This window comes from Primulina tabacum, chromosome 12 (genome assembly GCF_025594145.1).
Source record: "Primulina tabacum isolate GXHZ01 chromosome 12, ASM2559414v2, whole genome shotgun sequence".
Lineage (NCBI taxonomy): Eukaryota > Viridiplantae > Streptophyta > Magnoliopsida > Lamiales > Gesneriaceae > Primulina > Primulina tabacum.
Window position 1 is genome coordinate 1,299,993 of NC_134561.1, and position 22,096 is coordinate 1,322,088.

The following is a 22,096-nucleotide window of genomic DNA, read 5'->3' on the forward strand; positions in this document are numbered from 1 at the left end:
TTTTATTTTCAATTCAATTCATTTTATTTAGTTTAAAAATAATACTGATTATTTTAATTTTTTTTGTTTCTTCATTTATCAATATTAAATTTAGAGCGAAAATTATTAAAATGAAAAAAATAATTGATATTAATATTAAGTAAATTTAATAGTATGTTTATTTAAAATTAGCTCAAATATTTAAGAATATGGAGAAGAAAGTCAAAAACACAAAATAATAATCATAAAATATGGTTAATTAGTATTAATTATTAATTAATGGAATAAATGTGAAATTACCACATATGTTACCTAATAATGAAAATAAGTAAACATATGAAGGGTAATAATGTCCGTTCACAATGAGAAAACTTTTCTACTATCCATACTTTTATAGGTATATATAATTTATTATAATTGGATCTCGAACCTTAAACCTCGTAAAAAACTTGAAACTTTAGTGTTAGATATACTAGTCGCTTACTTGAAATTTACAATCCTATACTAACTAAATTAGGCAAGGTATTTAATGCATAGATATTTACATGACACTTGACATAACATTTCTTCAAATCATACTATTTTTATCCATGCTGACAGTCTCCAACATTCTCATCATTTCATGGAGAAACTCTCATTTTTACTTGCTTTTTCAGTTCTAACCTTACTCCATTGTCCTAAATTTATCACCTTTGCAAAGATAAATCCGAACTTGACGACAGATGAAGAATCACTTCTTGCATTCAAATCAAGAATCACTTCAGACCCTTTCAATATATTGACAAGAAATTGGTCTACAAACAATGGGGCTTCATTTTGTTTTTGGATTGGTGTTTCCTGTGGTACCAATCGTAGGATCTCATCCCTGGACCTCCATGATTGGAGTCTTGAAGGTACAATTGCTCCACAACTCGGGAACTTGACTATTCTGAGATATCTGGACCTCAGTTACAACTACTTCTCAGGCCGAATACCGGAAGAGTTATCCGGTTTGCGTAGATTGAAAGTGTTCAACTTAGGACACAATAATTTCAAGGGCACTATTCCATTTTTTCTAGGTGCCTTAACAGAACTTGAGCAAATCTTGCTGAATGAGAACAGTCTAACCGGTGTCATGCCTCGTCTATCCAACCTTTCGAAATTGGAGCTGTTCAATATATCGGAAAATCATCTATATGGAACTCTTCCACAGGAAATTGGCAATATTTCTAGTCTACAGATCTTTGTCACCGGGTCCAATCAGTTGACAGGATCAATACCATACTGGCTTTTCAATCTTTCATCCCTCCAAATGATTGATCTTACAAATAATAGCTTTTCAGGCAAGATCCCAAAGAACTTGTGTGAAAATCAGCCTGAACTCAGTACACTCCGGGTATCCTACAACATACTTTCCTGGGTGATCCCTTCAAATATAAACAAGTGTCAATTCCTCCAGTTTTTGTCCTTGTCGTATAATGAATTCAATGGAAGTATCCCAAAAGAGATTGGAGATTTGACACTGCTCAAGGAATTATGCCTCGGTGGGAACAATCTTGAAGGTGATCAGTATTTTCATTCTTGTCCAACTAATGGTTACTAGATCTTGTGCATATATTTGAAAGACAGAGAAGAATATCATACGATGCGATTCTTGTTTTTTGTGGCTTACTTGTAGGTGTTATCCCAATGGAGATTGGCAATCTCTCACATTTAGAGACATTAAGCATACCGGAAAGCTTCTTATCCGGGCAAATTCCATATTTTATCTTCAACTTGTCCTCTTTGATACAAATTAATTTTGCTTACAACAACCTCTTTGGAAGCCTCCCATTAGATATTCAGCTCCCAAATCTTCAGAATATTTTTCTTCAGTCAAAACATCTAAAAGGACGTTTTCCGCCCGGGTTACTTGAGTGTAGAATGCTTTCGGGTCTGAAATTGTCTAACAATGAATTTACTGGTTCTATACCAAAACAAGTTGGGAACCTGACTCAGCTGAAGCTGCTGCTTTTAGATCTTAACAAAATGACAGGTTCTCAATCTTGTTACATATGCTAATATCATCTATGTAGTAAAAGTTCATTTTAACCATTGATTCAATAGTTACCTGCAATATCTGTGCTATTCTTGTCACAGGTCAGGTACCCTCCAAGATCGGCGACCTTAAACTTGAGCTGCTTTACTTGAGAGGAAATACTTTTTTTGGACTTATTCCGGATTCTATTTTCAACATCTCGACACTAATAGAACTAGATCTTTCTGCTAATAACTTCAGCGGTCGACTACCTAGAAACCTAGGGACTTCACTTCAAAACTTGGACCTGGTCATTCTAAATAACTAACCACCTCTCTGGGGCGATCCCTTTTAGTCTAAACAATGCTTCTAAGCTTACTCTCATCGACATCTCCAACAACTCATTTACTGGTATTGTACCAAATCTTGGCAATCTGAGACTTCTTAAGGTGCTTGATGTGGGAGAAAATAATTTCACAGTGGGATATGCTAATCGAGAATTGGAATTTATCTCTTCCATGACCAATTGCCCTCATTTAGATGAGATGGAGTTATCATTGAACCAATTCAACGGCATCCTTCCGAATTCGCTTGGGAATTTATCCAAATCCCTTTGGTATTTTAGCGCATTTGATTGCAACATTAAGGGATCCATTCCTCCTACAATTGGAAACTTGACAGGCCTCAAATCTATATCTTTAGATAGCAATGAGTTAACAGGATCGATCCCAAAAGCAGTGGGGGAACTAACACAACTGGAAAATATATATCTTGAACACAATAGACTGCAAGGACAAATTCCTACAGAACTTTGCCAACTAAGCTTATAGGGAGACTTGTACTTGAGTGACAACATACTCAATGACACGATACCGACATGCTTTGGGGACTTAAAATCTCTCAATAGATTGTTCATAGACTCTAATAGGTTGACTTCTATGGTACCAAACTTGTGGACTATATCAGGTCTACTGGAACTAAACTTATCCACTAACTTCTTAAGTGGCAGCATATCAACAGATATTCAGAACTTGAAGTCATTGTGGAATCTTGATTTGTCTTGGAATCAATTTTCTGGTGATATCCAGGCTCTATTGGCGAGATGCAAGTTTTGGAGAACTTATCTTTTGCACATAATAACCTTCAAGGAATAATTCCTCCTTCTATCGGAAACCTGCGGGGCTTGGTATCTCTAGATTTTTCTGATAATAACATATCTGGTGTTATTCCAAAGTCGTTAGAGAATCTTATTTTTCTAAGTTATCTTGATCTATCTCTTAATAGACTAGAAGGAGAAATCCCAAGTGGAGGACCTTTCTTGAACTTTACAGCTCAATCTTTTGTTATGAACTATGCACTTTGTGGTGATGTTCGACTGCAAGTCCCACCTTGTAATGTTGAAGTTGTTTATAAGTCAAGCTCAAAACATGTTTCCTTGATCAAATACATCATAGCTCCTACAATATCAGTTATCTTAGTGGTGGCCTTATTAATCTGGGTATTGAGAAGGCGTTCTGTAAACAAGAAACATCAAGTCGAGATCTCACCTCTTCTTCACTGGAGACGGATTTCTTACCAAGAACTTCTACGAGCAATGGAAGACTTAGTGAAGACAATAATATTGGAAGAGGGAGCTTTGGTTCAGTATACAAAGGAACACTCTCTGATGGCTTAAACATCGTGGTGAAGGTTTTCAACATGCAACTAGAGCGGGCAATCAAAAGCTTTCAAGTCGAGTGTGAAGTAATGAGCACCATTCGTCATAGGAATCTTGTTCGAGTCATAAGTTGTTGCAGCAACATAGATTTCAAAGCATTGGTTTTGGAGTACATGCCTAACTTGAGCCTTGAGAAATGGCTGTATTCCCCTAACAGTTCTTTGGATTTGCTACAAAGATTGAACATAGCGATTGATGCTGCATTAGCTCTAGAATATCTGCACCATGGAAATCCATTACCAATCGTTCATTGTGATTTAAAGCCCAGTAACATCCCGATTGATGAAGATATGACTGCACTTGTTGGTGATTTTGGAATCGCCAAACTCTTTGGAGAAGGGGAGGCTTTTCATCAGACGATCACATTGGCAACTATTGGTTACATGGCTCCAGGTGAATTTAGCTTTTTAAGTTCTTTCAACACTACAATTTTCTATTAGTTAATCTGAACTGCCAACTAATGAGTGTTTTTGTTTCTAATTCTTGGTATCAGAGTTGGATCAGAAGGGAAAATATCAACAACCTGTGATGTTTACAGTTATGGCATCACATTGCTGGAGTTATTTACGAGTAAGAAGCCGACAGAAGACATGTTTACAGAAGAAATGAACTTAAAGGATTGGGTGAGTAAAGCATTGCAAGAAAATATGGTAAGTGAAGTTGTTGCCACCGGTTTACTTGAAACAGAAGACCAACATTTCTCTGCAAAGGAGCAGTGTGTCGCATCTATTTTCGACTTGGCGATGTGAAATGTCTAGCCAGTTCACCAGAGGAGAGAATCAACATGATTGAAACTGTGGTGATACTTGAAAAGATCAAAGCCTCATTTCTAGCAAGCACAACCACCAGAACCACTAGAAGACATGTTGCTACTCACTTCGGTCATCCTTGACAAGCTCGAGCACTTAGTGAGAAGATTATCATTTCCTTGTTAATTTTGGAAGCCATATAAATTATTTGGGAAAATAAATTTTTTTGGTTCATTATCTTGTCAAAATTTCGATTATGATTATTTTTTTATCTTACTCCTGACATAACGCTAGATATGACATCATATTTGATATCGTATCAATATCATCAAAGTAGTTTTGGTGACACATCATCACTTGAACGACGAAAAGAGATGGAGGTTGAAGAGAGTTTGTGATTTTACAAAAGTGCGGTAATTTTAACACAATTAGAGCAAGGGTTTTGCCATGAAAATTAAGCCTATTTCCAATTTTTTTTTATCTTGTTATATCATTTTTTTTAATTAACTAAAAAAATTTGAATATTAATGTAAATTATTAATTTTATAAAAATAATTGGGGGTTTTGCCATGAAAATTTGATAGACCAAGATACATCTATACTATTAATTAAACTTAACATGTATACTAGCCAACTTGGCCTGTCAATGTGACATCAATACAAATTTATATCTATAGTCCTACTTTAACCAAACTAATAAAAATATCAACAAAAAAGAAGGAAAAACTAACCTCTCTAAAGAAGAGGAAATTGTCCCATTAATATAGCTGAAAGCCATTATATGAGCTTGAAAAACCGGTTTTCCAAAACTAAAAATTGAGTAGGTCTCTTGTGAGACGGTCACATGAATCTTTATCTGTGAGACGGGTCAACCCTACCAATATTTACAATAAAAAATAATACTCTTAGCATAAAAAGTAATATTTTTTCATGGATGACCAAATAAGAGATCCGTCTCTCAAAATACGACCCGTGAGACCGTCTCACAGTCCTAAAAATTGCATAGCACATGCATTGCAGTGTGTCGATCACTAGTTTTTTGTTTTTACAAAAAAGAAGCGGGAGAGTTGACAAAAAATAGTTGACAATGCCAAAACAGAAAGTCTTCATGCACCATTTATTAAAAACACGAGTGAGCTAAAAGTCTTCAACTTAAATTATGAAATATTCAATATCTCTTAATTATGTAGCAATTAATCACTTGAGCTATGCATTATTATTTGACTTCTTCATTTTTCGAACCGGAAAACAGGTTAACCGGATGACAATCTGGGCCGATTCATTTAATTAGACCGGATTATTATTATATAAAACTATCAATTACTAAATAACCCATTTTGGTGAAAATTATAAAATTTTAATAAATATAAAGTGTTATATTATAATTACTATTACTTATGACAAAAACTTCATTTTCTGTGCAATGATTCATTTAGGTTATTGTTAAGCTATAGTTGTTATTATTGCTATTTTATTTTCAAGAATAGTTGTTATTCATGGAGACTTACTAAAATTAAAAATCTTTATTGTACATTATGAGATAGGAAACGATACATGGTTGTGTTAAGTGCTGTTGAAGGGATCTACGTCAAAAACCATATGTTGCGACTGTCTGAGCAGTCTGTAAAACCCGATTGATACATTCCGATGGCATTCCGGTCAAAGAAGTAAAATATTTAATTTATATAGGAAAACATGATGGACTATACAATTAAAAGGATTAATTTGGCTTAGTTATTGCCAAAATCAAAGATTCAAAATAGATCGATAGATATAAGCCAAAGCAAATAAATGACAGGTTTTTTTTTATTCGGACATTTGGATCTTGAACTCAAAACATCGTCATGGATTATATGTCATCGGCAGTGACACGTTTTTAGATATATTTGTAAAACTTTTTTCTGTCCAAAATGACGGGGAAAGCTACATTTTTGGTCCTGTAATTTTGTCGCTTTGCAATTTTGGTAATTTACGTTATCAAATTTAAATTTTAGTGATGTAGTTTTAAATTTTTGGCAATTTCAGCCCTTTTTTTTTTAAATTTAGAGTGTTAACGTGTCAATATACACATCAGTACTGCATTGATTCTACATCAGTGCCAAATAGAAAAAATGACTAAATTAATATTGTTAGAAAAACAAAAAAAAATCGTACTAAAATTGAAATTTGATAACATTTACGACGAAAATCATAAAAATTCATGTATATAACACCAAAAAGCAATTTCCGTATGGAAGCAATATGTGTGATCGAAGACCAACTTTAATCAGGCAAATCATTAAATGAATAGACAAAAACTAATTGAGAATTTGACAATAAAAATTTCTCCAAGTCATTACATGACAATCTGACAGTCACCAAAGCTAAAAAATTCTGAAATTTTCGTGGAGAAATTCCTTTGCTTTCTCCTTCTTGTTATCTTTCTATATGTGCAAAACTGTTCTAAATATATAGTTCTTGGAGAAACAAATTTGAACTTGACTACAGATGAAGAATCACTCCTTGCATTCAAATCAAGAATTACTTCAGACCCTTCCGATATATTGGCAAGAAATTGGTCCACAAGAAACATAGCTTCACTTTGTTTCTGGATTGGTGTTTCCTGTGGTCGGCACCGTAGGATCACGGCTCTGGACCTCCATGGTTGGAATCTTGAAGGCACCATCGCCCCACATCTTGGGAACTTGACGTTTTTGAGATATTTGGACCTCAGCTACAACAGCTTCACAGACCGAATACCGGAAGAGTTATCCGGTTTGCGTAGATTGGAAGTGTTCAACTTACAATCCAACTTTTTCTCAGGCTATGTTCCATGGTTCCTTGGCACCTTCAAAGAACTTGAGCAAATCTGGCTTAATGAAAACCTTTTCACCGGTGTCATCCCTCGCTTGTCCAACCTTTCGAAACTTGAGACATTGGTTATGTCAGATAATTCTCTATATGGAACTGTTCCACAAGAAACAGGCAATCTTTCTAGTCTACAATTGTTGGTCTTCAGCAACAACAAGACGAGTGGATCAATACCGGATGGGATATTCAGCATTTCGTCCCTCCAAGTGATTGCTCTCACAAATAATGGCTTTTCAGTCACGATCCCTGTAAACTTGTGTGACAACATGCCTGAACTTAACGCGATCGGGTTATCTTTAAACATGCTCTCTGGGGTGACACCTTCAAATGTATACAGGTGTAAATCCCTCGAGATTTTGTCCTTGTCGTTTAATCAATTCAGCGGAAGGATACCGAAAGAGATTGGACAGTTGACAATGCTCAAGGAGTTATATCTAGGCAACACTAATCTTGAAGGTGACTTATATATACTTTTGTTTTTCTGCTACTAATGATCACAGTAGGAAAGCTTAAAACAAACTTTACATATGATTCTTGTGTTTTGGTTTCCTTGTAGGAGGTATTCCGACGGAGATAGGCAATCTCTCATGGTTAGAGATATTCATCATGAATGGAACCTCGGTATCGGGACACATTCCATCTACTATCTTCAACATATCCTCTCTAGTTGTGATCGAATTTTCTAACAACAGGCTCTCCGGAAGTCTCCCGCGTAGTTTTCAGCTCCCCAACCTCCGGCGGCTTCTTCTTCAGTCCAATCACCTGGAGGGACAGATATTTTCTAGCTTAGTTGATTGTAGGAAGCTTTGGGATCTACAGCTGTCAGGTAACGAATTCACCGGTACCATACCGAAACAAGTCGGGAACCTGACTCACCTCAATTTCATGAATGTACAAGACAACAAATTGAGAGGTTTTTTTTTCTTCTTACAATTTGTTAAAGATACTAAAAACTTGTGTTCTAACAGGAGTTTCGATATTTTTCATGTTACGTATGATTTCATACTTCTTTGTCACAGGTGAGATACCCTCTGAGCTAGGTGACCTTAAACTTGGGATGCTTAACTTGGGAAACAATACCTTTTTTGGGTCCATCCCTGAATCCATTTTCAACATCTCAACACTAAACGAACTGGTACTTGGTTTCAGTAACTTCGGAGGTACACGGGGACGTTTCTTCCAAATTTAGTATCACTCTTTCTACTCATGAACAACCTCACCGGCACAATCCCGAATACTCTAAGCAATGCTTCCAACCTTCAATTCTTAGGCATCGCCAACAACTCATTTACTGGATTTGTACCAAATCTTGGCAATTTAAGACTGCTTCGGAGCCTTAATGTGAATGAAAATAATCTTACTGGAGAACATCCTAATCAAGAATTGGAATTTATCACTTCACCATCCAATTGTCCTTGTCTGAAGGAATTGTTTTTCTCGTATAATCACTTCAACGGTATCCTCCCAATCTCATTAGGAAATTTATCAACATCCCTCAAGTACTTCTCTGCTGATGGATCCCACATTAAGGGATCCATTCCTCACACAATTGGAAACTCGTCGGGTCTCGAATCTTTGGACTTAACTAACAACGAGTTAATAGGATCAATACCAGAAACAATAGGGGAACTAACCCAACTTCAGAACATATATCTCGAAAACAACAGACTGCAAGGGAGCATCCCCACAGAATTTTGCTAACTGATCAGTTTGGAAAAGTTGTACTTGAGTGGAAACATGCTCAATGGCACTATACCAACATGCTTTGGCGATTTGAAGTCTCTTAGTGGATTGTTCTTAGACTCCAACAGTTTGACTTCAGTGGTACCGAACTTGTGGAATATATCAAACCTTCTGCAGCTGCACTTGTCCAATAATTTCTTATATGGAAACATATCATCAGAGTTTCAGAACTTGAAGACACTGTGGTATTTCGACTTGTCTTGGAATCAATTTTCAGGTGAAATCCCAAACTCTATTGGTGATATGCAATCTTTAGAGATCTTATCTTTGGCACACAATAACCTTCATGGAAGTATTCCGCAGTTCATAGGAGACTTACGAGGATTGGTTTCTTTGGATCTTTCAAACAATAATATCTCTGGAGTTATTCCGATCTCATTGGAGTCACTTATGTTTTTAAGTTTTCTGAATTTATCTCACAATAGATTAGAAGGACGAATCCCAACTGGAGGACCTTTCTCGAACTTTACAGCTCAATCGTTTATGATGAACTATGCACTTTGTGGTGATGTTCGACTACAAGTCCCACCTTGTAATGTCGACAAGTCGAGCTCAAAACATGTTTCGCTGATTAAATTCATCTTAGCTCCCACTGTGTCAGCAATCTTAGCAGTGACATTATCAATCTGGTTTCTGAGAAGGCGGCATTTGGCTAACAAGAAACATCAACAAGTTGAGATCTCACTGCTTCCTTCTTGGAGGCGGATTTCTTACCAAGAACTTCTACGAGCAACGGAAGATTTAAGTGAAGCCAACATAATTGGAAGAGGGAGCTTTGGTTCAGTGTACAAAGGGACACTTTCTGATGGCTTAAACATTCCGGTGAAAGTTTTCAATATGAATTTAGAGAGAGCGATCAAAAGCTTTGAAGTCGAGTGTAAAGTGATGAGCACAATTCGCCACAAGAATTTGGTTAGAGTCATTAGTTGTTGCAGCAACACAGATTTCAAAGCATTAGTTTTGGAGTACATGCCTAACTGGAGCCTCGAGAAATGGCTACATTCCCCTAACTATTACTTGGATTTGCTGCAGAGACTAAACATAGGAATCGATGTTGCACAAGCTCTCGAATATCTTCATCATGGAAATACATTACCAACCATTCATTGCGATTTAAAGCCTAATAACATCCTCATCGACGAAGATATGATGGCACATGTTGGTGATTTCGGAATCGCCAAACTCTTTGGAGAAGGGGAGATTTTTCATCAGACGATCACATTGGCCACCATAGGTTGTTACATGGCACCAGGTGATGTTAGCTTTTCGAGTTCTATCAACATTATAATTTCCTTTGAATTTGACGGCCTTAGCTTTCAACTAATTAGTGTTTTTTGTTTCTGGAAGCGTAGAGTATGGATCAGAAGGGAAAATATCAACAAGTTCTGATTTTTATAGTTATGGCATCACATTGCTAGAGTTATTTACTAGCAAGAAACCAGCAGACGACATGTTCACTGAAGAAATGAACCTAAAGGATTGGGTGAGTAATTCATTACAAGAAGACATGGTAATTGAAGTTGTTGCCACAGGTTTACTCGACCAAGAAGATCAACATTTCTCCGCAAAGGAGCAGTGTGTCTCGTCTATTTTCGACGTGGCGATGAAATGCTTAGCCATTTTACCAGAAGAGAGAATTAACATGATTGAAACTGTTGTGATACTAAAAAGATAAAAGACTCGTTTCAAGAAAGTTCCACCACTAGATGACGTCTTTCTAGTATGTTGGACTGGTTTTTCGGGTCAACTCACTCTCGTGGGATCGCGACCCTTGTCCCAGCCATTGTAGCACGTGTGTCGCCCAGGGGCAGGAGGGGGATTATATTATTTTCACATTAGAGGTTCATAGGATAATATGTGTATTTGAGTAAGGTTTTGGACCTTGTCCTACATATAGGAATTCCAAAAGATTGAATTAGTAACTGTTTAAGTATATTTATTTGAGTTGCATAGCTTCTGCTCAAATTGAGCCATTACAACTGAACTTTCTATGTGAATGTAAATATGTAATGAAGATGGAACGTAGTCGCTACTCTTCGATAGTTAAACCTCGAACTAATACATTAACATCCAAACCACGTTACCTGAGTAAACCGTCTTAAACATCTTGGTAATGCAATAGGATAAGCATGAAAGTTCACCCTGTTGATATTCATTCATGTTGGCCATGGAAATTACAAATGGGAGGGAAACAGAGCACAAAATAAATTACACAATTAATTTAAATTATTATTAGAATTTAATTTTTTTTTTAAAAAAAAATGGAATTTCATATACAGCTGAAATATGTCTAATAAATTGTACGATTGATTTAAATTAGAATTTATGTATAATTAATTAACTATCATTTTATTATAAATTTACTAAAAATACATTTAACAAAATATATAGAGAGAATACTACAAATTAAAGTTGAAATATTTAAAAGCAATTCAAAGAGTTATAAGGGTTATGATTTATTTAAAAAATTGAAATAAAACGTATTACAATCAATATAAATTATAGTGATAAATCATTATCTTTTTTTAGAGTATTAATTGCACATTAGAATTGCATCCAAAACTCGAGTCTTTAAAGCCCATCCAACACATGATATCGTTGTATAAGACTTTACTATATTTTTATTTATTTTAGTATTTTATATTAAAATTAATAGAGAAAAAAAAAATTATAGTATATTGTATTTTAATATTTGATTTTAGCTATATATCTATACTATTAGTAAAATAAGAGGAGTATGTCTCTTGTGAGACGGTCTCACGAATCTTTATCTGTGAGACGGGTCAACCCTACCGATATTCACAATAAAAAGTAATACTCTTAGCATAAAAAGTAATACTTTTTCATGGATGACCAAAATAAGAGACTTGTCTCACAAAATATGACATGTGAGATTGTCTCACACAAATTTTTACCAAATAAAATATACTATTCTATAAATCTATAATGTTAGTTGTGAAAGCCCTATTTGGACACGTATTTTAAAAATATTTTTAGTGTTTTATAAGTGAAAAAACTTAAAATATGTGTTTACAAAATATTTTTGTAAAAGAAATTTGAAAAATATTTTTAAAAAAATGTTATCTAAGTATTGTTTTTAAAGAACAAATGTGATGTATTTTTTGATGTTTTTAGAATTGAAGACAATGATGAGAATCAAATCAAATTACTTTTAAATTGTAAAAATATTTTTATACAATAGTTGTCCAAATACATTTTTATTTTAAAACAATTTATTAAGCCTATGTGTCAGTTTAAATGGGATACTTCAAGTCATGCCCTATTCTCTTGCCCGGTTGTGAAATCTTGTTGAAAATGAAGTTGGATTTGGTGGTCTCTTAAGCAGCTCCGCCACTTGGATGTGTTTGATATTTTTCTAAGGATGAAGGAGAAGCTGAGTAAACCTGACTTCGAGCTGTTTGCCATGCGCACTTGAGCCACGTGGAATGAGAGGCTTCGCTTTCTTCATGAATGTAGTGGCAAGACTCGAGATTTGGATGTTGATTGGTGTGAAAATATGCTCAGGGAATATCGTGCCGCACGTGTTGCAGTTATGAGCGGCACAGAGTCACCTTCAATCAACTCTCCAGGAACTTGGTCTGCACCGTTAGTTCATCAATTTCGTTTTGATGTTGATGCAGCCTACAAAGAGAGATCTCCTAGTTATGCAGTGGGTGGTGTGATCCGTGATGGGACAACCACTTTTGGCTTTCGGAGAATTGATAGATAAGCCCCAATCTGTTACAATGGCCGAGCTTCTTGCCATCCAAGTTGGCTTGAAAGTCGCAATGCAGCACAACATTCAGATTCATCAAATCACCTCGAACTGTCTTCTTGCAGTGCAAGCAGTCACAAGCCCAGAAGAGGATCTTAGTTATGTGGGTTCAATTGCAGCGGATATTAGCATACTTATGGAGGCTCACGATAGGTCTCATCTTATTCATGTTAGGAGATCGGCTAACCGAGTGGCTCACTCGGTTGCTGCTTTTGTTTTTTCATCCTCCTCTCATTTTGTTTGGGAGCATGGATCTTTTTCTTTGTGGTTGATTAAACTTGTAATTGCGGACATATCTTCATCTTAATAAATTACAAGATTTCAGCTCTAAAAAAAAAAAGAGTCACAAGTTAATTTTATGAGACGATTTTTCGACCCGATCCTGAAAAAATATTAATTTTTACATTAAAATATTATTTTTCATTATATATATGAGATCATCTGATCAAAAAAACTTGAATCCAAAAACTCGTATATGTAATTTTTTTATAGACTTATACTTGGGATTTGTTATATACAAAAAATTTTATAAGATCTCGTCTCAATCTTTTAGTCGATATTTTAACTTGTGAAATATATTATAATTGAAAAGGCCATTAATTTTCTTTATAAATGTCGCTGATGTACGATGAATCCCTCAAGGGCGTTTTTGTCAAATCTTTCCACCTGACGTCCGGTCGCTCTCACCCTGAGATAACCGCTAAATTTCAGCTCCTTCCGCGGCGGATCTGGGCGAAGGGCCAGAGGCGGCCGAATCACGCTGGCATACATCGAGAGCTAATTTCACAGAACGCAAACGATGGAGAGAAGAACCACCGGCGGCGGCGGCCGTAGAAACGAGAAAGAGAGCAAAGCTGGGCCGTTCTTTGTGGCGACCCTAGTGATGTGGTGTGTCTCAGTTTTCTTCGAAATTCTCTTCAACAGTCGCTATGAACTCTTTCCGATCCTCGTGGGAATCGTCTTCTTCCAATCCGCCAATTATGCGTTCCGGAATTTCCTGTCGCGCGACCCCGTCTTCGTGAACACTTGCGTCTCGCTTCTCCATTCTTCCATCACATCTGCCTTCGGTTAGCTTTCCCTGGAAAACTCACTCATTTCTTTAACGTTTTGTTGCATTTTTGTGCTATTTGTTATTATGAAATTTTGGAAAATGGCATTGTGATTTTATCTTCTGATTGGTCTTAATCTTGAAGGCGTTTATATTTTTGTTTGATTTACCACTTACATGGCAGCTGATAATATAAAACCTGAGGTTGGACAGCAAAATTTCATGAGCCATTGGTGTTTTTGGATGATGCACAAGAAACGAAATTTATCCATGAATACTCTTGGAGAAATTTTACAGTTGAAATCCCACCCTTCATGTTCAAAGTAAAGTCTTGTGGTTCACTATTTTGTATTAAGCTTGTAGCAAATGGAGACAGAATTTCTAATCTGGTTGATGAGAAATTAAAATGCATTGGTTGTTGGTTGTTTATGATGTTCCACAAACAGAGGGTAAAAGCTCATGATACTATCTGAGAAATTCTTTGTATTGTGAAATGTTACTACTAAGTACTAACCATAACTGAAAAATGAAAAAGGATACATATGAGTCACTTTAATCTATCCACATTGATGGCAAATTGGCAATCCTTAATTAGGCCTAGATCTGGAAGTAGCAAGCTAAGCTATTATGTATTCCAAGAGCATTTGTTATAAATAACGACTTCCATTATTTCTTTTCTGAGAGTTCTTTCGTTAATAATTTATTTCTACTAAGGATTGATTATATTTTACGCGTGGTTTTTATTCGTAGGAACCCTTCGGTGAGTAGTATTTTACACTCTTTCTATCATTTAGATTTCATACTTTCCATTGCCAGATATAGATTATTTTCTTGCATGCTTGAATAATTCCGGTTTTATACTTCTTGTTTGTTCGATCTTTCTTAAGAAAATATGTATACACTTTCTTCTTTGCAGTTGTACTGATTTTCTTCAATCAATGGATGAAAAGCGGCGTAAACAAGATGTTTGAACACTCAGAATTGGTTGACGTTACTTGGCCTTGGGCCTTTCAAACATTGTGCTTTTCATGCGGTTACTTTGCTTATGATCAGTTGGATATGCTGCTCTATCGTTTGTACAGTGGTTGGATCCCTTCAATTTTGGTGCATCATTTGTTACTTCTGGTTTGCTTTACTCTAGCACTGTATCGGAAGGTCACTATTAACTACCTTATCCTAACTCTCATTTGTGAGGTAAAACTTCAATTTTGAATTGTTTCCTACCGCATGTGTGACCATCCTTTCAAAGACACCCACCCCCACATGTAGGCTCTAAAGTAGCTACATTTGTTTGTTTGAGCTTATTTTTAGGTTAATTATCATATGCATGTGTTAGAATCTAAGGGGATGAATTACATTTTTAGTCTACTTTCTTATATGCATCCTATGTTTGCGTGCAGCTACATTCAGTTTTTCTGCATGTTCGAAAAATTCGTCGAATGGCTGGTGTTCGTGATTCGAGAAGCAATTTTGTGAAGGTAGAATGGCTTCTTAACTTGTTAGCCTTCGTCTTCGCAAGATTCGCATCTCATATTCTCATCATAGTCAAGCTTATCAGAGATGCTCCTAAGTTTGACAAAGGTGTGGAACTCCCACTTGCTCTATTCGGAATGGTGGGGATGAATTCGCTCAATCTGTTCCTAGGAATTGATCTCTTTAAGGCTTACAGGAGAGAGAGGAAATCTGAGAAGGATGATCGAAACCATCACGATTGATATTTACACAGTTTAGTGATCTTATTCATTAATTGACACGTTGCTTGTACTTTTTTTGAGTGAATGGTCTGTTGTAAAGTTCTGGACGTATGTTATACAAACGTAGGAATAGGGGAAAAAGTCCAAGACAGAATGTACTCTCTCAATATCTATGCTTCACAAAGTATAAGAGTGTGAAGCATAAGCATGTATCGTAGCATGAATGCATTACAAATAGCAGAATCCAATGTAAACACAATGTAATAGCAACTTCTTACACTAGAAATTCCATTTCTCTACCCTGGTAAAGATATTACGTGCATTGGTCTTGACGATTAACAATTTCTTTAACACTCTTACTTCTTGAGAAAAACTTTCCAAAGCCATTCCGGCTCTTGACGGATGTTGTATGGTTGGCTGATGATGTTGATGAACATGAGTACACCGGTGATTCCACACTTTTTCCATTTTCAAATTGGACAATGGCATCCATTGATATTCTTGAAGGATTTGAATCACATTTTGGCGAGTCCGTTCCATTAGAAGACAGGCCCGGCATGTTTGAAGTATCCATCAAGAAATCTTCCAATGTTGCAAGAGATTTAAGCTGTCTTCCAAGTGATGCAATTGTTTTCTGACATTCTGCTAACTTATCAGCAGCTACGGTTAAATCTTCCTGGAACAGGAAAGATGTGTTATTTGCGGTATTTGTTTACTAAATAAAAAGCAATGCATTAACTCAAATAATTTTATATGGAAGTACCGAGTCAGAGCGAACCTTTTTGAGTTCTGATTCAGGATTTGTTATCTTACTCTGATTTAGTTCACTTTCCTTTGTTGTTCTGCATAGTTCATTCTCCAAATCTTGACACTTGACCTTTAGCTCCACAGATTCCGTTCGTTCCTTTTCGTTTTCTGCCTTCAGCGAATCAACATAGGAAGAAGTGGTTCTTGCCTCTGCTTCCATACCAATGAGTTGAAATTCGAGTAATTCTTTTGCTCCATTCACTGCTGTCAACTCCTTCTGCAGCTCCTCCACCATGATTTCGACCTCTTCAAGCCTCCCTTTTGATGCATTCAGAGAAGCTCCGGTCTCCAGTTCTAATTTCTCTACTTCTAATTTTTCTACACGTTTAATCAATGTCTCAAACTCAGGATTAACAGGAGTATCTGCAGAAACGGCTTCTGATTCAGTCAAAGGCATGTTAAACTTAGCATCATCTAATGCAGCTAGGCGTTCCATCTCTAGAAAATCATCCATCATGTCAATTTCTGTGCCACGGGTAACTGCGAAACTTGTAGATGTAAGCTTTTCATTCTTTAAATTATCAAGCTTTGATATTAATACTGAAGCCCACGAATCAGAGCTGCTTGTTTCATACCCGTTTTTCTCCATGTCACTTCTCTTGTTGTATGCATCAATATCTAGTGCATTAAGCCTCTCCCCTCCATCGGACTGACTATCTTTGGCAGATTCAGCATAAAAAGAAGAATAAGCAACATATTTGTATGATCTTCTAGCTGCAGCTTGAAGTTTTCGGCACTTGGTCTCAAGCTTGGCAATCTTTTTAATGCTATCTAACTGCAACTTGCTAGCTGTTTCTGCTGCTTGGGTGCTTAAATCCCTCTCTATCATCATAGTTTCTAAATCTCTACATCGAAATAAAAGCTTATCCTTGAGGTACGAGTTCTCTTTCTCCATGGCCTCAAGAACAAGTAGAGTGCTGGCATCAATAGAAGCATCATTTTCTACTCTGGCAGCTTCTATTTGGGCCTGGAGGTCTAGTATTTGCTTGTCTAGTTCAGCCTTTGCGATATCATAGTCAGCATCTTTCTTGATAAGAGCATCAGCAATTCTTTGCTCCTGCTCATCTTTAGCTTGTCTCAATTGTCTGACACATTCTTTTAAGGCGGCGTCGAGATGGCTGACTCTTACGTCCAAGCTCGTGTTCTGCTGCATTGCTACGTCAAGTTGTTGCTTTAATGCGTCCACTTCATTTTCTGCCTTTTCCCAGCCTATTAGGTTGGTTATAAATAAGTTACAAAACATTTCATTTAAATCTAATCAAGTTAAAAGATAAGAACATTATGCCAAGAAAAATTGTTTATTAAATATCTCCATATCAAACTCAAACACGGCTAAGTTATAGAATCCATAGCAACATGATATGTTAAACTAATATGATTATGCGAAAGGTATTTAGCTCGTTTGAAGAATAAATATCTCCATATCGAACTCAGACATGACGAATTGAGAGAATCCATAGCAACATGATATGTTACACTGATGTGAATATGTGATTTTAGGAAAGGTATTTAGCTCGTTTGAAGAATAATACCATTACCTGCCACAGCTTCTTCAGCCACTTTAGCATGCTGCTGAACTAGGTCTTCTTTGGCTCTGATATTCACCAGAGCTGCTGATAACTTTTCTGTCAAATTCTTCACGGTGTCCTTCCCTTGATCATCGACAAAAAGTGTAGATTTCGTTGTGACTTCAGGCGATTGTGTGCCAGTGCTTGGAGATTCTCTCAATACATCCTACCACAACAAATCAAGACAAATCACTAGAGGACAGAAACCAACTTATAGAGCCTTTTCTCTTTTTTATCTGTATTCACCACCCGAATTACTCATTTTTCAATTTCACAGTTTCAAATCTTGTTGCATTAACTGAATGCTCAAACAATAGGATTTAGCTCGAATGAACGTCAGAACTATATAATTTGATCGAAACAGAGTGAAACATAAAACTAGCAAAAAACTATATGGACCTGTTCATCTGAGCTTCTCTCTGAATACAAAGAAAATGATCCGGAGCTATCGCTTTCGCCGGGACTCCTCTCAGAGGACTTCCTCTTCCACAGCCATGTCCTCTTTTCCATCTCAATTGTTAATCAAAGGTCCCCAAGAGCTTGCAATCCTGGTAAAATATTGATTTTTATAAGAGATGGGAAAGATACCATAGCAACACGATGTGTAATCTCACTGCTTCATCGCTAAGTCCAGGGCTACACATGGTGCTTCATCGCTAAGTCCAGGGTTACACGTGGTGAAATCCCACTAACCATAAAAGTCTAGAAAAGTAGAGGTTTCAACATAAAAAACCAACATACACACGATATTGCTTACCTTTTTGTCCACTTTCAACAAAGAAAAACCTATAGAGAACATAAACATCGGAAAAAAGAGAGTATGGAATAGCCAGATACAAGTAAATTAACAAAATATAGCCATAAAGAACTGGAAACTAAAGGTACATTAGGCATTATAACCCACATCCAGCATTATGAGATTGAAATCACGACCATTTCAAAAGATATATAATAAAACATACAATAAGCAAAAAGAATGTAATATATGAATAGAATACTTGCTAACCAACAAAAAATCTTACCTGGAAACGAAAAATCAAGAAATCCCATCACAAAGATCCAATCTTGAAGCAACCCATCTAAAAAAAATCACCAAAAGAACATAATATTCATCCGCAATCGATGTAAACTTGAGATCTGTTTTCTGGGCTTTTGAATGTCCAGCTAAAACATGAATCTCGGCAAAGATCTGAAGTATCCGGAAAAATAAAATTTCAAACAACCCACACTACATCTACTGCAATAAAAGAAAAATACTCCCAAATAGTAATAATATTTTAATATAGGAAATCGAGATCATGTGATGTTGAGATGCCTTCAAAGAGAAGATTTTTATGCAAAATTTACCATTTTTGGTACTGCCTCGTCTGTGTGGGTATTAGTTTATTCATTAAATTTGAAATAAAATAAATGCTGTTCCCGCCCATTACGTGATGTAACGTAAGAGCGAACGCTGCTACGCTACAATCGCACAGTTATCCATGAGTCACCATGGGTTCCCACGTTAGAGGTCGCCGAGACCATCTCTGATCCACTTTGTCTTATATACAGCACTCAAAATGGGTTGACTTTGTCGGTAGACCGACCCGTCCCTTCATATAAACGGGTTGTAATGATAATTTTTTAACCTATGCGATCTCGACTTGCTTAATCTATACTATTCTATATTATTATTTACTACGTTTAGAGACATTTAGAGTAACTAACTTTGATGTCATGGTCTGTTTTAATAATTATATATATTAATAAAATGTTAAAATTTTAATGCAAGTTATATGCAGTTCAGTGGATATAGTCATTATTTCTTGGAGTTTAGGTTATAGGTTAAATTTTTATTGAGATCATTTTTTCATTCTTTTATTTTTCAATTTATTTTTTAATTTATATATCAAAATTACAGTGTAGTCCCTCATTATTTCTTATACTTATATTTTGATCTTCATTTAAATATAAATCAAATGAATTATAAAAAATATTATACAAGTACGCAACGCGTGCGTCGGTACACTAGTATAAACAAAAATTGATTGGGTTTGTCGGCCTCCCACCCCCGTCGAACAGTGAGCGATGGTGAGTCGACATGTCCCGCTATCTCATTTTGACAACTCTAATTTAATATTTCTTATTAAACATACAATTCATTGTTAACAAAATCAAAAGTAAAAAAATACAAATTACAGGACTAAAAATATAATTTTTCTCTTTATTCTATGTCAATTATACTATATTTTATGCATAAAATTTAGTTGGGCCGAGTGAAATAGATATTAAGGTCATCTCTAACCCATAAATCTATTTCGGTGCAGTTTCTGCACCGAATATAATATTCATCTCCAACCTATTTACTTCAAATCTTACACTAAAAAGTATATTCCTAGAATATTCTATTTGTTTATTTATAAATTTAACAATATAATTATAATTAATGTTAATATTAATTATTAAATGTATAATTTTTAAATTTAGTGATATAATTATAATTATATTTTATAATTATTGATGATTTAGTTTATTTATCCTTTATTATATTTGCATTTAAATTATCTAAATTCGAATTTGTATTTTTATTTTAACAGTGTACTTGAATGTTTAAATATTATTCAATAAATTTGTGTGTTAGATGTTTAATTATAAAATTATTTAAAAATATATTTATAAATTTATATAATTAAATATTTTAATTTTTATTATTAAATATCTAATTATTAAAAAAAATTATTTAAATATATCTAATTATTAAATTAATATAATAATAATATCATATTATTAGATAAATAATATTTATAATTCTTAAATATTTATAATTAAAAAAACAAAAAAAAAAAAAAAAAAACTTCCATGCGCCAATTTGGCTCCGGGGTTCCCTCGGCGCCAAATATGGCGCAGAGGGAGAGATGCGCTATTTTGAAGATAGCGCACCTTCCATTGGAGCTTCTCCCCTGCGCCAAAATGGCGTGAGCTCCAGGTTTGGAGACGCCCTAAATATAACATAAATAATACCATTTAGACAACATTAAATTAAATTTAATATTTAAATGTATTTTACTTATTGAATGACTGGTTTGACCTGACTAGTACAAGTGTAGCTATTCGTCCAACTGATCCAAGTTGGGTTTGATCGCCCAGCTAGTCCAAGTCTAGCTAATCGCTCAACTTCCTCAAATACATCTTGAACACTTTCAATAAGTCATATTGGGTTGCTAGCAATATTCAAAAGTTGTAACCAATTGTCTTAAGTTTTCATATAATAAAAAAATCACTCGATTTTGAGTTATTATAAGAGATATATGCTCAAAATACAAGAGTGTATACAAACTAAAACTCTTTCATCTTCGGATGCAGAACCAGCAACTTCATAACGATTTATCAGATTCTAAAGGTCCGATAGACTTTGACGAGTGAAGATGATATATAACTCAATGTTTTATCTTTGTAGCGCAAACTGAATAGTTCTATTTCAATAATCGAGCAGAGAGATGAGGTCAAAATATCATAACTGGTTGTATCACACTGTTTTATGCTACAATTTCATCCAGTTAGATATTGCGACCAATATTTTTCCCAGATAAATATGAAACCGCTGAGCTAGTATGAAATATGACTTGTAGCATTTTTTGGATGCAATAATTGTTCATACTAAGAGAGCGATCTAATCGTGATGCTTGGATTGTTCTATGTTTAAAAATATTTTATTTTAACAATTTCTACCAGCTATAACTTTTGGAAAAATGACAAGCATTTGGTCCTACAATTGGTACCAAAGTCAATGTCACATGTTTGATTTCCATTGATTTCAATATGTGAAATTACCGTGAGTGAGATTGTTGGGTGCAATAATCGTCCCTTCTTAAAAATCGATCGAATCATGGTACTTGGGTTGTTATACGATTTAAAATATTTGATTTGCACCATTATCGTCAAATATAATTCTTGATAAAGCAGCAAGCACTCGGTCCTACACATTTTGAGTTGGTTGTTCAACCGTTTTGATGGCTGATCATTGAGCTACGACATATGCTCGAAAAAATCAGTTGCGTCAAAAACTAAGTTGTGCTAGAATTTTTTTCAGCAACATATCACTTTTAATTTGACATTTACCATCTACACACTTGAATAAATATATTATAAACACAATAACAAGTTTTTCATGATCAAAGTCAAAAATTTTGC

At 35.3% G+C, this 22,096-nt stretch overlaps 3 protein-coding genes and 1 pseudogene across 3 annotated transcripts; 3 read left to right on the forward strand and 1 right to left on the reverse strand.

Annotated features, from left to right (window-relative positions):
* The first annotated feature begins 601 nt into the window (after positions 1-601).
* On the forward strand, positions 602-4,717 carry LOC142521282 (uncharacterized; annotated as a pseudogene).
* A 2,075-nt stretch (positions 4,718-6,792) lies between these two features.
* On the forward strand, positions 6,793-11,037 carry LOC142521284 (uncharacterized; the record flags this gene model as incomplete). The annotated part of the gene is given in 5 exon segments (XM_075624509.1): positions 6,793-7,747; positions 7,848-8,204; positions 8,311-8,451; positions 8,487-10,286; positions 10,387-11,037. Coding segments are annotated over 5 exon segments (3,576 nt in total), but the record flags the coding sequence as incomplete, so codon positions are not given.
* Positions 11,038-13,426: 2,389 nt separating this feature from the next.
* Positions 13,427-15,873, forward strand: LOC142520605 (uncharacterized). Its single transcript, XM_075623654.1, has 3 exons — positions 13,427-13,876; positions 14,774-15,051; positions 15,258-15,873. The coding sequence occupies exons 1-3, from the start codon at positions 13,609-13,611 to the stop codon at positions 15,570-15,572; spliced, it is 861 nt and encodes a 286-aa protein (XP_075479769.1). The 5' UTR covers positions 13,427-13,608; the 3' UTR covers positions 15,573-15,873.
* On the reverse strand, positions 15,689-19,350 carry LOC142520604 (filament-like plant protein). The gene is made up of 5 exons (XM_075623653.1): positions 18,949-19,350; positions 18,326-18,474; positions 17,897-18,092; positions 16,330-17,567; positions 15,689-16,227 (listed from the first exon to the last, which is right to left on the reverse strand). Exons 2-5 carry the CDS (start codon positions 18,434-18,436, stop codon positions 15,865-15,867), a joined length of 1,908 nt encoding a protein of 635 aa, XP_075479768.1. The 5' UTR covers positions 18,437-18,474; positions 18,949-19,350; the 3' UTR covers positions 15,689-15,864.
* Between the last annotated feature and the right edge of the window lie 2,746 nt (positions 19,351-22,096).